This window comes from Myotis daubentonii, chromosome 18 (assembly GCF_963259705.1).
Source record: "Myotis daubentonii chromosome 18, mMyoDau2.1, whole genome shotgun sequence".
Lineage (NCBI taxonomy): Eukaryota > Metazoa > Chordata > Mammalia > Chiroptera > Vespertilionidae > Myotis > Myotis daubentonii.
In genome coordinates, this window is record NC_081857.1 from 7,139,506 (window position 1) to 7,153,469 (window position 13,964).

Genomic DNA, 13,964 nt, shown 5'->3' on the forward strand with positions numbered 1-13,964 from the left:
AAGGGGCTAGGAGTGCGCCCCCCACAGGAGCTAGAACGAAGACTTCTCTAGAGAAGAGGCAGAGGCAAAGCCAGGCCATTGTTGATTGGCTGTAGTTAGGCTGTTGCTTTATTTGGAATGCTCACCACTATACCACCAACGTGCTGTTGCGTCATTTGGGAAAGCCAGCTTGGCTGTAGGTGATTCATGGTCCTTACGTTTCAATCTCTTAACCTTGAGGCATTTACAGGCTTGGGTTTGCTTGCGCAGGCTGCTGAGGCCTTAGAACCACCTCAGTTAATGGCCTCCTTGTGTAATTAACACTCGTGTGTACCAACTTCTGTGCTAGCCTTGTCCAGTTGATGCATTAGTGAAGTGTTCCCAACTACTTCGTATATTTGACTCTAGCCATTGTCACAGCGTCATCACCTTTCCATCTGTGTCCTCTATTAGATACCGTGAGTTTCTCAGAGCCAGGACTGTTATCATGATCATCATACTCCCAGCCGAACTTAGTGCCTGGCACCAAGCAGGCTCTTAATAAGTGTTTGCTAAATGAATGATCTGGTGAACGACTTTTTCCTGAATGTCTTGCCTTCTAGAGCCCATGGTGTCCTTTTCTCACCGTATCTAAATGACAAGGGCAGAACAGAAACAGTAGTAAATCTGGCTCTGGAAGATCTGGATTCTGGCCCTGTCTCGTGTACTAACTCTGACTGTGGGCAAAATGCATATATTCTGAGACTTAGGATTCTCATTTATAAAACCAGAATTAAAAAAAAAATCCTCATGTCTCAAAATAATGTGTGAAAGTATTTTGTAGCACTGCTCAAATATAAGTTGTTTCTATGTTTCATCTTTCTTACAAATTAATCTGTGCTCAGTCAGGGGGGAAATAGGTTGAGCCCAAAGTTATTGTTCCAGGGTGGTAAAAATGCTAGTGTAAAATGTATTTTTCAACTAGCATTCATGTTGTCCTACTGTATGCTGTGAATTACATCTTGTTTGTTCCTTACTCACTCCAACTCATTATACTCACCTTCTTGCCATATTTTATTTTTTTAAATGTATTTTTATTGACTTCAGAGAGGAAGGGAGAGGGAGAGAGAGATAGAAACATCAGTGATGAGAGAGAATCACTGATTGGCTGCCTCCCACACACCCCACAATGGGGACCGAGCCTGCAATGTTGGGCAATGTGCCCTGACCGGGAATTGAACCCTGACCTTCTGGTTCATAGGTCGGCACTCAACCACTGAGCCATGCCAGCTTGGCCTTGCTGTATTTTAAACATGCCAAGCTCATTCCTCTCTCAGTGCCTTTACACTGTTTTCCATCCAGCAAGGTATACTCTTTCCCCCGGATAGCTACATGAATATCATGTCTTCACTTCTTTTCGGTCTCTGCTCAAATGCCACCTCACGATGCCTTCCCGAAGTACTTTATCTAAAATAGCATCCACTCCTCTCCTGCCATCGCTTTCTACTTCCTTCGCTTGCCTTAGTTTTTCTTTATGACAATCATCACAATCATGTATTTGCTCATCCTTTGTGTCCCATAAAACCGTAAGCTCCATGAAGGGAGAGTGCCTCACAGCTGTATCCAAAATACCTAGAACAATGCCTGGCACATAGAAGATACAGCCTTTTGCTAGGTAGTTTCCTAAGTAACATTTGGTAAATGTTTTTCATTGTAATCACCTGTCATCATATGGAATTAAGGACTTGCAAAATACAGTAGAATTGTTAGATTAGTCTTGCCATTTACAAGGTATTTGCCCTTGGAAAGCCATTTGTTTATGAGCCTCAATTTTCTAACCTGTAAACTAGTAAGAGTATTATTCTCTACTTTGCCATTTTACAAATCACATTACTATTGTGGAATAGGGTCTCATATAGCATTTTATTTATTTTAATATATTTTTATTGATTTAAGATAGGGAGAGGGAGAGATAGAAACATTGATGAGAATCATTGATCGGCTGCCCCCTGCAAACCCCCTATTGAGGGTCGAGCCCACAACCCAGGCATGTGCCCTTGACTGGAATCGAACTGGGACCCTTCAGTTCGCAGGCCAACACTATCCACTGAGCCAAACCAGCTAAGGTATAGCATTTTATTAATAAGGTATGTTAGTCTTTAGTGTTAATTCGTCAAGAGCATGTACGTTATCTTACTCATCTATTACAAGACTCAGCACAGGGCCTAAATCTATAAATAATTGCCACAAGAATGGACAACCGAGAAGGTTGAAAATTTCCTTTGTGAAATGAACTGAGCTTCAAATATTCATACTCTTATTTTTAAATAGTTGCTATAAGTGTCATTTTATTTTATATAGCAGATATAGTTAGCAAAGTGTCTAAGCAGCTAGAAACATTCCCATTTAGTGTGGTTTTTGTTCAGAATAATGAATATGAATGCTTGTTTTGACTAAATCAATGGTTCTCCTGGGTCAGTGCTGAATAAATGCTTGTGCTACTCTGATGATTCTGATCCAGGCAGAAGACATGTGCTTCCATCAATCCCTGGATGACCCCTCAACACAATGGAGAAAAGAAATGCTGTGTAATTTGTGGGCATGAGCCAAACCTCCACTCATTAGAGTCAGCTAATTTATGGCAGGATTACACAAATACAAAATTGTCAAGACGGAACCAGACATCTGAGAATCTTTACAGACATCTTCATGTATAACTACCACCATTTCAAAGAATCAGATCGAGATCAGAAGGAATAAAGTTAATAGTAACAGGTAGTTAAAACAATTATTAGTACAAATCCAGGTTCTTTTCCTATATCCATTAGGTTGAGGGGAAAGGTTTAACTCTAGACTCAAAAAGGAGTTTTTTGTGTTTTTTTTTAAATATTTGTATTGATTTCAGAGAGGACGGGAGAGATAGAAACATCAAAGATGACAGAGTCATTTGAATGCCTGCACGCCCCACACTGGGGATGCAGCCTGCAACTCAGGCATGTGCCATGACCGGGAATCGAACTATGACCTCTTGGTTCATAGGTCAAGGCTCAACCACTGAACCATGCCGGCCGGGTACTCTCTGCACCTTTTAAGAAATGCCTAGCCCTAGCTGGTTTGGCTCAATGGATAGAGTGTCGGCTTGCAGATTGAAGGGTCCCAGGTTCGATTCCGGTCAAGGGCATGTACCTTGGTTGCAGGCACATCCCCAGTGGGGCGTGTGCAGGAGGCGGCTGATCGATGTTTCTCTCTCATCGATGTTTCTAACTCTCTATCCCTCGCCCTTCCTCTCCGTGAAAAATCAATAAAATATATTTTTTTAAAAAGAGAGATGCCTATAGTTCTTTGGTAGAGAATTTCTTGCAGGGCAGGACCTGGAATTGAAGTTCCCTTCAAAGACCCCAACAGAACTCAACTGACTTCTAAGAATGTTAAGGGAATTCTCTAAAACATGAAAAATGTTAAGTCTTATTTAGAATATTAAAAGTAATCTTAAAGGTCTCATAGTGTAAGAATGATGCATTTACAAGGTTAACTTCCTTGTAATTTCAATGTAGTTATGAAGAGTAAGCCACAATAAAAATGTTGAAGAAAAGAAAATTAATAATATGACTATTTTTAAAAAGGTTGGAATACCAAAAAGATAATTATATTAGGATGTTAAACTTCTGTTACCCACCCCTTTCCCTGCCAGTTCTACCAAAAACATTTTAATTATTATTATAAAAGAATGAAAAAATGAAGTTAAATGACATGGCTGTAAGGTCACTAGTGAGCAGTCATATACCAAGAGACTACAAGATAATACCTAACATGGGATATAAGGAAGTCACAGTCCTCAGTTGTCTGTTATTTTCACAAAAACAGCAACCCATGCAAAGCCAACATTCTTTCCTTTTTTCTAATAGCAGGTCTCAAAAGATATCCATCAAAACACTGCTAGTAATAGCATTCTTAGTTACGATAGCCTACAGACATCTTGTTCTCAGAGGCATTTTTAGGCATGGCCTGACATACAATATACTACTCTGGAGGGATTTTGTTTGTTATTGTTGTCTACTGTGAAAGAACAATGTTGTTCAAATACTCATCTTTTGAAATCACAATCAAAAAATCAAACTCATATATTACCATTGCAAGTTAGTGTTAGGGAATCCCCAACCTAATGGGCTATGTTAAAAAAAAAAAAAAAAAACACAACGTTTTAAGGGTGATTGGTTGAAACTCAGAAAGCATTTTTACCCCAGAAATACTGTAGTAATAAGGGAAACGGATCTGCAAATCCTCATTTCCACTATCTGTCCCTTAATTTCCTGGTCTGAGATTAATGGACACTTAGGATGCTTCTTACACTTTCCAGGAGCCTCTCGTGCAGGTCTCTATTTCTATTATGGAATTTTCATAATTGGGGTACTTTTAAGCTGGGAAATGTCTTGCTAACAATCTGTTTTTTAATCACCTAAAATCTACCAACGCTCATTTTTACGATATAAACACTGAAATTCTAAATGAAAAATATTTTTAGTATCAGAAAATTAAAAACAAAGGGTCAAATGTCCTAAGTTTATAGACCTCAAACATCAAAAGCAAAATGCTATTTTAAGATATGTAATAATTCAAATTTAAAAATGGATGAATTTAAATGTAATCCCTTTGGTATAAAACCAAAAGGTAATCTAATACCACTGGGACTAAGTGTTGAAAAACTAAGCTATAAAAGAAATACCTGTACATGAAACATGATTATAATTTAAATTCTTTGGATTCTTTATCTTCTAAGCCCCCATTAATACAGAATTAACTTTGCCAACCTAAACACAGTACTGGTACTTAACAATTCATATCTAAAATCTGTACGTTAGGAAAATTTTGTGGGTTTTCACAGCTATCGTGAGAGCTTTAGATGGAAAAAGTGAGGGTTAAAAGATAAGACTGCTTCTGGCAGTAGCATAGTATAACTGGAACAAATACTGGCTTAGACCTTATGTGTCGGACCACATTCCTGTATTTTTCTAAAAAAAACACACAAAAAACCTTTTAACATCTGAAAGTTTACTCAGCCCTTCCATTTTCAAACAGCCCTTCCACTTCCTAAACGTGGGCCCCAATTTCTGAGTCCCCTTTATACATAAGTAAACATTTATCTTCATTCGTTGGAACAGGTAATAGGCTCCAAACTGAACTTTCACGGGCGTGCTTAGGATGCTCAGCATTTGTCCAAAGCTCTCTTCTGGTCCATTCAGAACCACCAGCACGTAAGAGATGGAAGTGGCAGACGAACCGGAGCATACACTAGTCATGTTTGCGTCTCTCCGCCCGGGGTTCCTCCTTGTAATGGGAAATGATCTGAATGAGGATGCAACAGTTGATAAGAAGGAAGAACAAGCCAGCTAACCAGATAAACAAAAAGGTGTTCTTTCCTTGAAACTCGAGCACATAGGCCGGTGCCAGCCACAGGGCCTGCCCCGCGAACCACAGCACCAGGAGCACCACTGCCCTCCTCCAGGGCATTCGCACCAGCGGCATCACCAGGGGCAGCAGGCAGAGGTACCACAGGAAGTACTGCGAGGTGCAGACTTTGTTAAACGTCACAAAAATGGCCGTGTGAAGAAAGCAGCAGAAGGCAAGGTCCCTGTGGTAGGCGAAAGACGCGGCCGCCAGCAGGACGGCCTGGGGCAGGAAGGCCGCCAGGCCCAGGGCAAGGCCGCCCGCGCTCTCGGCGGTCAGGTACAGCATGTAGAAGTACGGGGAGAAGTTGTGGCGGATGTCCCGCCGGGTCAGGTGGTAGAGGTAGGTGTGCTCCAGGAAGTCCCAGCCGTATTTACAGTAAAAACCGACACTCAGGGCGGCGAAGGTGAGCCCGGCCACCGCTGCGAAGAGCAGCACGGCCCGACCCCACAGCCGCGTCAGGACGGCGCGCAAACCCGCCCGGAGGGAACGCCGGGAGGCGCGGGGGCTCGGGTCGCGGCCGCGCTCTGGGGGCAGGTGGAGGATTATGGGAAGGATGTAGGTCACGGGGTAGATCTTCACGTGCACGGCGAACCCATAGGTCACCGCGGCCGCCGCGACGCGCCCTTTCTCCAGCAGGTACAGCGTCGTCAGCACCAGCGAGGCGACGATCGAGTCCGCGTTGCCCCGGCTGGACACCGCCATGGGGAGCGGGTTAAGCAGCCAAAAGGCGCAGTAGCCGCACGCCTGGCGGCGCCCCAGCCCCCTGAGCAGCAGCAGGCGGTATAGGAGGAAAGCCGTGAGCAGGTCGCAGCTGATGAAGAGAAACTTCCCGAAGAGTTGGCTGAGGTAGATGTTGGGGGTGAGGAGCCACCCGAGCAGGGGAGTGTAGCGGTAGGTCGCCCGCAGGTACGGGGAGCGCCCCTCGGTGACGAAGCGCGCGGCGTCCGTGAAGACCTGGTAGTCGATGTCCGTGTACCTCACGAGCAGCGTGCGGTCCTGGAAGACCCCGTAGAAAACCAGGGCGACTCGGGCGAGGAAGGCGACGCCGAACACCCCGGCGGGGGTCACCCGCAGGCTCAGGAGCCGCTCTCCCCACGGCTGGGTCGGGGCCATGGTCTGACGGCGGGCAGCCGCTCCTCCCCACAGCCGACCTGCCTCCGGACTGCGGACCTCCGACCCGGCTCCTCGCCTGCGGCCGCCCGCGCATCTCCCACCACCTAAGCGGTGGAACCAGCCTGGCGGCGAGCACTTCCAGCGTGAGGCCCGCCCCCAGGCTGCTTCCGGTCGCGAGCCCCAGGCCCAATTCCCTGTCGCCTCAGTCGGAGTATTTCCTTCCTTTGGATTGGCTGTCTTGCTTTTAGGCCCTCCTCCGGAAGGGGCGGGACTTCTGGTCCGGGGAAAGGCGACTTCCGCTTGCTTGCCGGTCTGTGCGCTTGCTGGGCTGTCCTCTGGCCGAGCGGAGTTGGTGTTTCTTGTGTGAGAGAGCCCTTCTCTCTTCCCGCCCTGACTCCGTCGGCGGAGCCAGACCACCGAAGCGGAGCGAGCTGTGAGCTAAATTCCTCGGGCCTGGGCGGAAACCAGAGCGTGAAAGATGGAGTGAGGGAGAGTTAAACCTGTGCTAGTTCCTCGTGCTTTCCTCCGCCCGCTCGCGGGTCCCAGGGGTTGGTGAGCCCCGGGACGGGCTAGGAGGAGGTGAAGGGAGCCCGGAGCGTTCGTCCCACGCAGTGTTTGGACGTACTTATAAGTATTTTGAAATTACCAGTTTTTTTAAAAAAATCTAAATCCGAACTTAGGCAGCCCTAGGCGGAGGGATGGGAAGGATGGGGAGTCCTAGTCCTTCCTAAACTGTCAGGCTCTTACCCGCCACTGTATTTGCTCTTCTTTCCGCCAAGATTGCCTTCCCCTCCCCGTCCCTACTCCATCCTTCAGTCCTCGGCTCCAGTGTTGGCGCCTAAAGGCGTATCCTGGCACTCCGCCGGGTGATGTTTAAAGGGCAGGCCCCTCCGTTAGCTGAGGGTAGATGGACAAGGGCAGGGGGCGCTAAGCTCTAGAAAATAATTTGCACAGAAGGGCCTGCCCTGCTCCATGAAAGCCTGCTGTCCTGTCCCAGTGCTCCAGAACTCCACGTTGGAATGACCGTCCTTCATTGTATTTGTCACATTGCTTTGTGATAACTGGTTTTTTGTGTTTCGCTTTCCTAGTTTTCCATCGGGGCACCTTGAGTTCTTTGAGGTCAGAGGTTGTTTTGTCCTTTTCTGTCCCTCAGCATCTAACACACGTTCCTATTACCAAAATCCTTCTGGAGTGGCATCCTCGAGGTGCTCCCAACTCCCAGTCCTTTTCTCGGAAATATCCTTTACCTAGCTCCGGTCCTGCCCCCTTCACCCACCCACTTCAACCCTACTTCTGTGAATTTCTCACTAAGGACTTTAATCCTGTAGCTGTTTCCCTTCTGGGGGCACTTACTCCACTTAAAGTCTGTATTGTAGAATTTCATAATTTACTTCAGATTGTATTCATAACCCTATCAATGAGATTGTAGGGGTTTTGAGGTTAGAAATTATATCTTATCCTTAATTTTTCAATTAATCATTACCGTCTCAGGCATATGGTCAATGTTCAGTGAATACTGATTTACTTGATTTTACAGGCATCCTATTTCCTAGGGCAAGTCTTCTAAACCAGGGTAAGGAGAATAGAAGATTCTATCCAGTCTAAGCATGCAGCTCCCAGGAGTACCCTCCATTCATCCATCATACAATTTATACTTTGGAAGAGCCATGCTACTCTTTCATATTCCATATTCATATTCTTATTTCTCTGCCCTTTTACTAGTATGTGCCTTTGTGTAATCATATGCCCTATGTTGATAATTACTTTTAACCATTTTTTGCTTTATAATAGCCATATCTATGAGGACAGCACATCACCATTTAAAGGATAATAATGCTGATGATGATTTCTAATAGCCAGGAATTATTTGCAATGTGCCAGGCATTGTGCTAATTACTTAAAATGTATGAAAGATATTTTGGCCTTTACAAATGAAGAAATTAAGGCTTATGGATATTAAGTAATGTCCCTAAGTCACATAATGAGCTAGTGACAGAGCGGGGATTCAAAAGCAGGTCAGTCTGGCCCAGACTTTTTTTTTTTTTTTGCCCAGACTATTTGTAATCAATATGTAGCTAACCTGCAAATAAAATGTTGATGAATTCTGATTTTCTTCACTGCCTCCTCTCATTGATCTCTTATCTGAATCTTTTTAATAGTTTCTCTGTGACTCTATCTCTGGTTTATTCATTTTCTCTGCCAGAAAAATGGGACTTAGTCCCAGAAAGTAGAGGATGTGGAAAGTAGATGTCTGAGGGTTAAATAAGTAAGGGTTCCACTGGCTGGGTTGGTTAGGTGGTATGGTAGAAAGGCCCCCACCAATTTGTCTCTCTAGAGCTGACAAAGAGTTGGGAGACACCTAATTTGGGCAGATAAGGAAACAACTAATCAGAAGAAACTAAATTTGGGATCACTGAAATCTAAAGATGTGAGTTGTAGATAGTAGTGGGAATGAAGAAGAGACTGGAATCCAATTAAATAAATTGGACAGGGCAGCTTGATTTTCATTACTATTCCTAGGTAAGAGACATTCACAGAGGCTAAGGACCCCATATTAAGCTTTTTGCATTGGGCTTAGAATTCTGTTTTCTTACCTCTCTCTGAAAAAGCTACATTTTTTCGTATGCTTAACTGTTCATTGGCTCTTCCTAATTCCACCTTCACTGTCTGCCTCTAGGCTTCCATTCATTTAGAGTGAATGGCTAGGGAAAGCACAGACATGGATAGCTCACCCCTAGCACCCTTAGCCAGGACCTTGACCTTGGTCACTGCTGTATATGCTCTCATTACCTTTTCAGATCCACTCTCCATCCTTCTGCCCTCTCTGCTCTACGTGGCTAACCTCTGTGGGCAGCATCACATAGGCTTCCTTGCGCTCTGGCTCCCTATTAGGACAGGTCAATCAATGGGAGGCACTAGCAGATCTTTGTTAGTGGCTGAGTTCTCTACCTAAGGCCATGGCTTCCACTGTGGCTATAGCCCTCTCCCTTGGCTACAACTCTCACTCTTCCAGTAACTGTCCCTTTAGGTTTAAAACAGGAAAAGGCTTCCTACTGTTGTGAGTCCCTGCATGCTTCACTATTCCTTTTTTGGTTTATTAACCCAGGCCGCACCTTTGTAAATAATCCCTTCATTAAACCATGTCCAGTTAGCCCTTTGAGTGTGCCATCTGTCTCCAGCTAAAATCCTGACTAATTAAATCTCTCTCTTTTTTTTTTTTTTTTGCTAGATCTTGCTTACATTTCCTACTTTGTAATTTCTTTTGAATCTATTTCTAATTTTTATGCTCAGCATCCTTAGTCCAGGCCTTGCACAACTCAATGTAATGATTGAATACCTATACTGTCGTAGGATCTGTGACAATTACCTTTCCCCCCAATCTTTTGCAAGTCTCTTAACTGGCTTAGTGTCTCCTGTCTCTAAATTCTACTGCCAGATTGATATTCATAATCAATACTTTAATAAGACTCCATCCTTTCTCAAAAATCTTCAATATCTCCCAGCTGCCTATGAATAAATAATAAACTATGTAGCCTGACATTTAATCCTTCCATTATCCTACCTTTTCAACCTATTCATCTATAAAACCCTTAATTCTAGGTTTATTAGCTACCCATTAAATATGCCTTGTGCTTTCTTCCTACAGTACTTTTGCTCATGCTGTACCACCTACAGGGAATTGTATTTCTCTTCACTTATTTAAATACTATTTGTCCTTTAATGCTAAACTCTAACCTCAACTCCTCTCTAAACTCTTCCCAGACCTTAACAAGTGGAAATGATCTCTCTCCCAAACAGTGGTGTTATTGTCTGTTCTATTTTTTTAATAGCTGATTATGCCATGCCTTATGAAATATATAAATCTTTTATGTTGTTTAACAAATATACTGACTCTGTGGTGTACTAGTTGTGTGCACTTTAGGCAAGTTCCTTTCCTCCCTCCTCTTCTTTTGCTGCTTTTGTTGAGCATCATACATGGCAGGTGCTGTGCTAAGTGCTGGGCTTGGTCACTACTAGGTTCATGGTGATCAAATACTGACATGAATCCCAGTTACATGGCATTTAATGTCTGAGCAAGACAAACATCAGGCAAATAAATTTATAAGTAATATAAAGTTGCAGCTTTGGTAAGAACTATGAAAGAGGAATACAGGGTGTAATCATAGCTTTTTTAATGGGTTTGGTCTAAGATGGGCATAGTAAGAGTTACCAAGGTTGGGGGTTGGCAAGCAGTAGGGATCATTCCATAGAAGCAGGTGCAAATTCTAATATGATTATACATCCATTTATGGTGTGTATCATGTCTTTTATTTATTTATTACTTGAATGGTACCTTCCACCTAACAGTAACTCAGTATTTGCTGATTTTTCTTGAATCTTATGTTAAATGTATTCTAACCAGAACTATTAGATTGATACCATCTCTTTCCTAATACCTGTCCCTGTGAAATGTTTTCCATAGAGATCTCACTATTTGGAACATGTTGTTAATGGTATATCTGGCCCTTAGTATAATGCTACTTGCTATTTTAGCTTGCCCTCCTCACAAGTTTGTTAGTTTCTTAAACTTTAAGGGATTGTATTTCATATATCTTATATATCACATATGTCGTATGATTCATCTGTGAACTAGTGTTTTCCAAATGTAGATAAGTATTTTATTGATGATGATGATAAGAGTCCCAATTTTCTCCTCGGTCTTTCCATTTCTGGGGAACAAGAGTCAGTGACTGGTATCTGTTGCTCTTGTCGGAGAGAATTTAGGACTAGATATTGAACCAGGCCTTTTTCAGGTTAGTGACAAATAGGAATAGGAGGGAAATCCATTCCTTTGAGAGGTGGGGGAAGAAATACCCAACAATTAATTGATTAGACTTATAGAGCCTTAAGGAATGTCTCTGTGGTAACATGGAAGGGAAATTGGGCATGTGATCACTGGCAAAGAGACGATGCCCAGTATCCAAAGCTACTTGACTTTCCTAGATTAAGCTGAGCCAATTTTCAGATTTCTGGGTCTTAAAAAAATCTTGTCCTTTAAAAACTGAATTTGAAAGGTGTTTACTAAAGGACCCTAAAGTTAATGAGGGAAGGTATAGGAAAGGTGTAGCAGGAGTGGATACTAGCAATGAAGGGAACAGGTGAGACCACATGATCATAAGTTCTTCCAGCACAGCCAAATTCAGTCTTCTTTCCAGGTAGGCCTGTGAGTTCAGGCCTTAATCATAGATTGGTTTGGATTTCCAAAAGAAGCTAGAGTGAAAAACAGAGATTCATCCATTTTATTTAGTAGCTTGTTCTGAACAGACAAAAATAAACCAAAAAAATCTCACACATCTCTTTTCTAGGTAAATTTGACCTACTTTAGTCTTGAATGCAATGGCTGGGAAAACTATCCCTAGATACTTTTGCTTCAGTAGAGTTGGCCATTACTGAGCCTGGAGGCCCATGCTAACTTTACCGCAAACATCGTGTGTTATTTTACAAATAAATTAGGTTAAATAGCACAGGTAAAGGACCAGGGTAGCAGCCTTGGGGAGGGGGCAGTGTCCCTGGCTTGTAGCACTAGTAAAACTGTCTTCCTTTCTTTGCTAAGGTCTTACGGAAATCCCAGGATGGTCTTATTAGCTGACAGAGATTGAGAGAATAATGAGGTGAAGCACAGAGTAGGGATCTCAGAAGCCTCTCATGTAACTGCACAATCCCCTAGGGCAGCTGGTACCCCACTCATTTTCATACAGAAGCATCAAAGCCAAAACACTCTGCCCCCATGCCCAAATGCCAGGACCGGGACTCAGGGTACCTCTACCACAGGCAGCATTCTCTTTGGGCTTCTCGCAGCCACATAGAGGGCGAGCCTCTGCCTTTGGAATATCTTGGACCCAACACCTCTTTGATCCTGGCCTTTAGATTCTAGGGTCAGGGCTCCTCTTTAGTGTCTCCACACACCAAAGGGTTCAGCTTCGCAGTTGAAGAGCCATGGCCTCCAGGGACTGGAGCTGCATTTGCCCCACTCTTGTGGAAAAAGAGGAAATTCAGTGTACTTCAAGAGAGGGAAACAGAGGATGCTTTTATTTAAAAATTTTAAAAGTGCACAATGACAGGACACTTCTGGGGATAGGAGCACACAGTAAAAGTAGGGATTCGCCTAGATTTCTATGGATGGAGTGTCTCCCTTTTCCTCCTGTGTCCCTGGTCCTATCAGCAACACAGGCTTTATGAGAAGCCTCAGTGGATGCCTCTTATTTCTGAAGAGAATCTTGCATCACTCTGCCATAATCACACCTGAAAGCCTTCTTCAGATCACTTTCATATTAAAACTAGCATCACTGTTAAGCTTGGAAATCTGGGGAGCCCTACCCCAAAACCAGAGCAAGATATTTGCCCCGTGCTAAAATCTCTGAACATTTCCTTTCTGTACATTCAATATATTTGGTCCTATATACATCTCTCTATATACATATATATATATATGATCTGTTTCTCTAGATAAACCTTTCATATATATCATATCCTAATTCCTGAGCCTCCACCTGCCCCTTGTTTGCTAGCTCACGTAAAACTCAAGGGTTTCATCAGTTTCACTAAGTTCCTCAATAGTGCACTTTCTCATCTTTTGTTTTGCTCCCATCAGTTGTTTTGCCCATCTTCTGAAATCTCCCCCCTTAACATCTGTGCCTAGTGCTCTCCTGACATGCCAAGTCCATGGTTGGTGTGGTTAACGGCTTCATTTCTCACCAGACCTGGCTGCTTCTAAAGCCTAAGAGAGGATTTCAGCTCAGAAGAGAGGGGGCTATAGTCTGAAGAACTATTTAGGGTTAACCATAGGGGTGTTGTTCTGGAGGGCAGAAGAGGGGGGCTTATGGGAGAATAAAGCAGGTTGTATTAAAAGGACAGTATGATTTAAAGTGCAATTTAGAGCAAAGTCTGGGATCATAGAGGAGAATCAAAAAGTCAGAAAATATTCTCATTTTGTTATCCAATGAGAGGAGAATCTGGGGGCTTAGAATAGACATCCGGGGGTGGGAAGAGAGCAATTCCCTCAGAAGGGAAGCAGCTGTGTGCAGGAGAAACTGGATGGAGGCTAACTTGCTAATGGATAAGAAGACATATATATACACACGCAGTACTTTTTGCCCTTACCCATTGGAAGAAAGCCAGTAAGTCTAACATTGAATAAAGTTGAGAGCCCAGAAACTGGCTCTTTGCCTTCTATTCTGTTTAGACTTTCAAGTTTTTCTGGTTCTTTCTTTCTTAAGAACAAGGGAGGGGGAAGGGGGGAAGGGGGTTTACAGTAAATGGAGAACAAAGGGTCTTCATTTTCAAGATATAATTAGAGTTCAAGAAGAGATCAGTGTAAGAGAATCTTGTGCAGTTGTAACTGGTGACCATAAGTCCACCTCAAAATTTTATGAGTTTCTCTGCAAGGCTCTGCACATAGATGTATA

The 13,964-nt window shown here is 43.4% G+C and overlaps 1 protein-coding gene across 1 annotated transcript; it reads right to left on the bottom strand.

Annotated features, from left to right (window-relative positions):
- Positions 1-4,989: 4,989 nt before the first annotated feature.
- PIGM (phosphatidylinositol glycan anchor biosynthesis class M) lies at positions 4,990-6,738 on the bottom strand. The gene has a single exon (XM_059674883.1). The coding sequence runs from the start codon at positions 6,517-6,519 to the stop codon at positions 5,248-5,250; it is 1,272 nt and encodes a 423-aa protein (XP_059530866.1). The 5' UTR covers positions 6,520-6,738; the 3' UTR covers positions 4,990-5,247.
- Positions 6,739-13,964: the final 7,226 nt, after the last annotated feature.

What these genes read in the sequence shown, in the direction of transcription:
- PIGM (XM_059674883.1), bottom strand. Translation starts at nt 6,519, where the DNA reads ATGGCCCCGACCCAGCCGTGGGGAGAGCGGCTCCTGAGCCTGCGGGTG.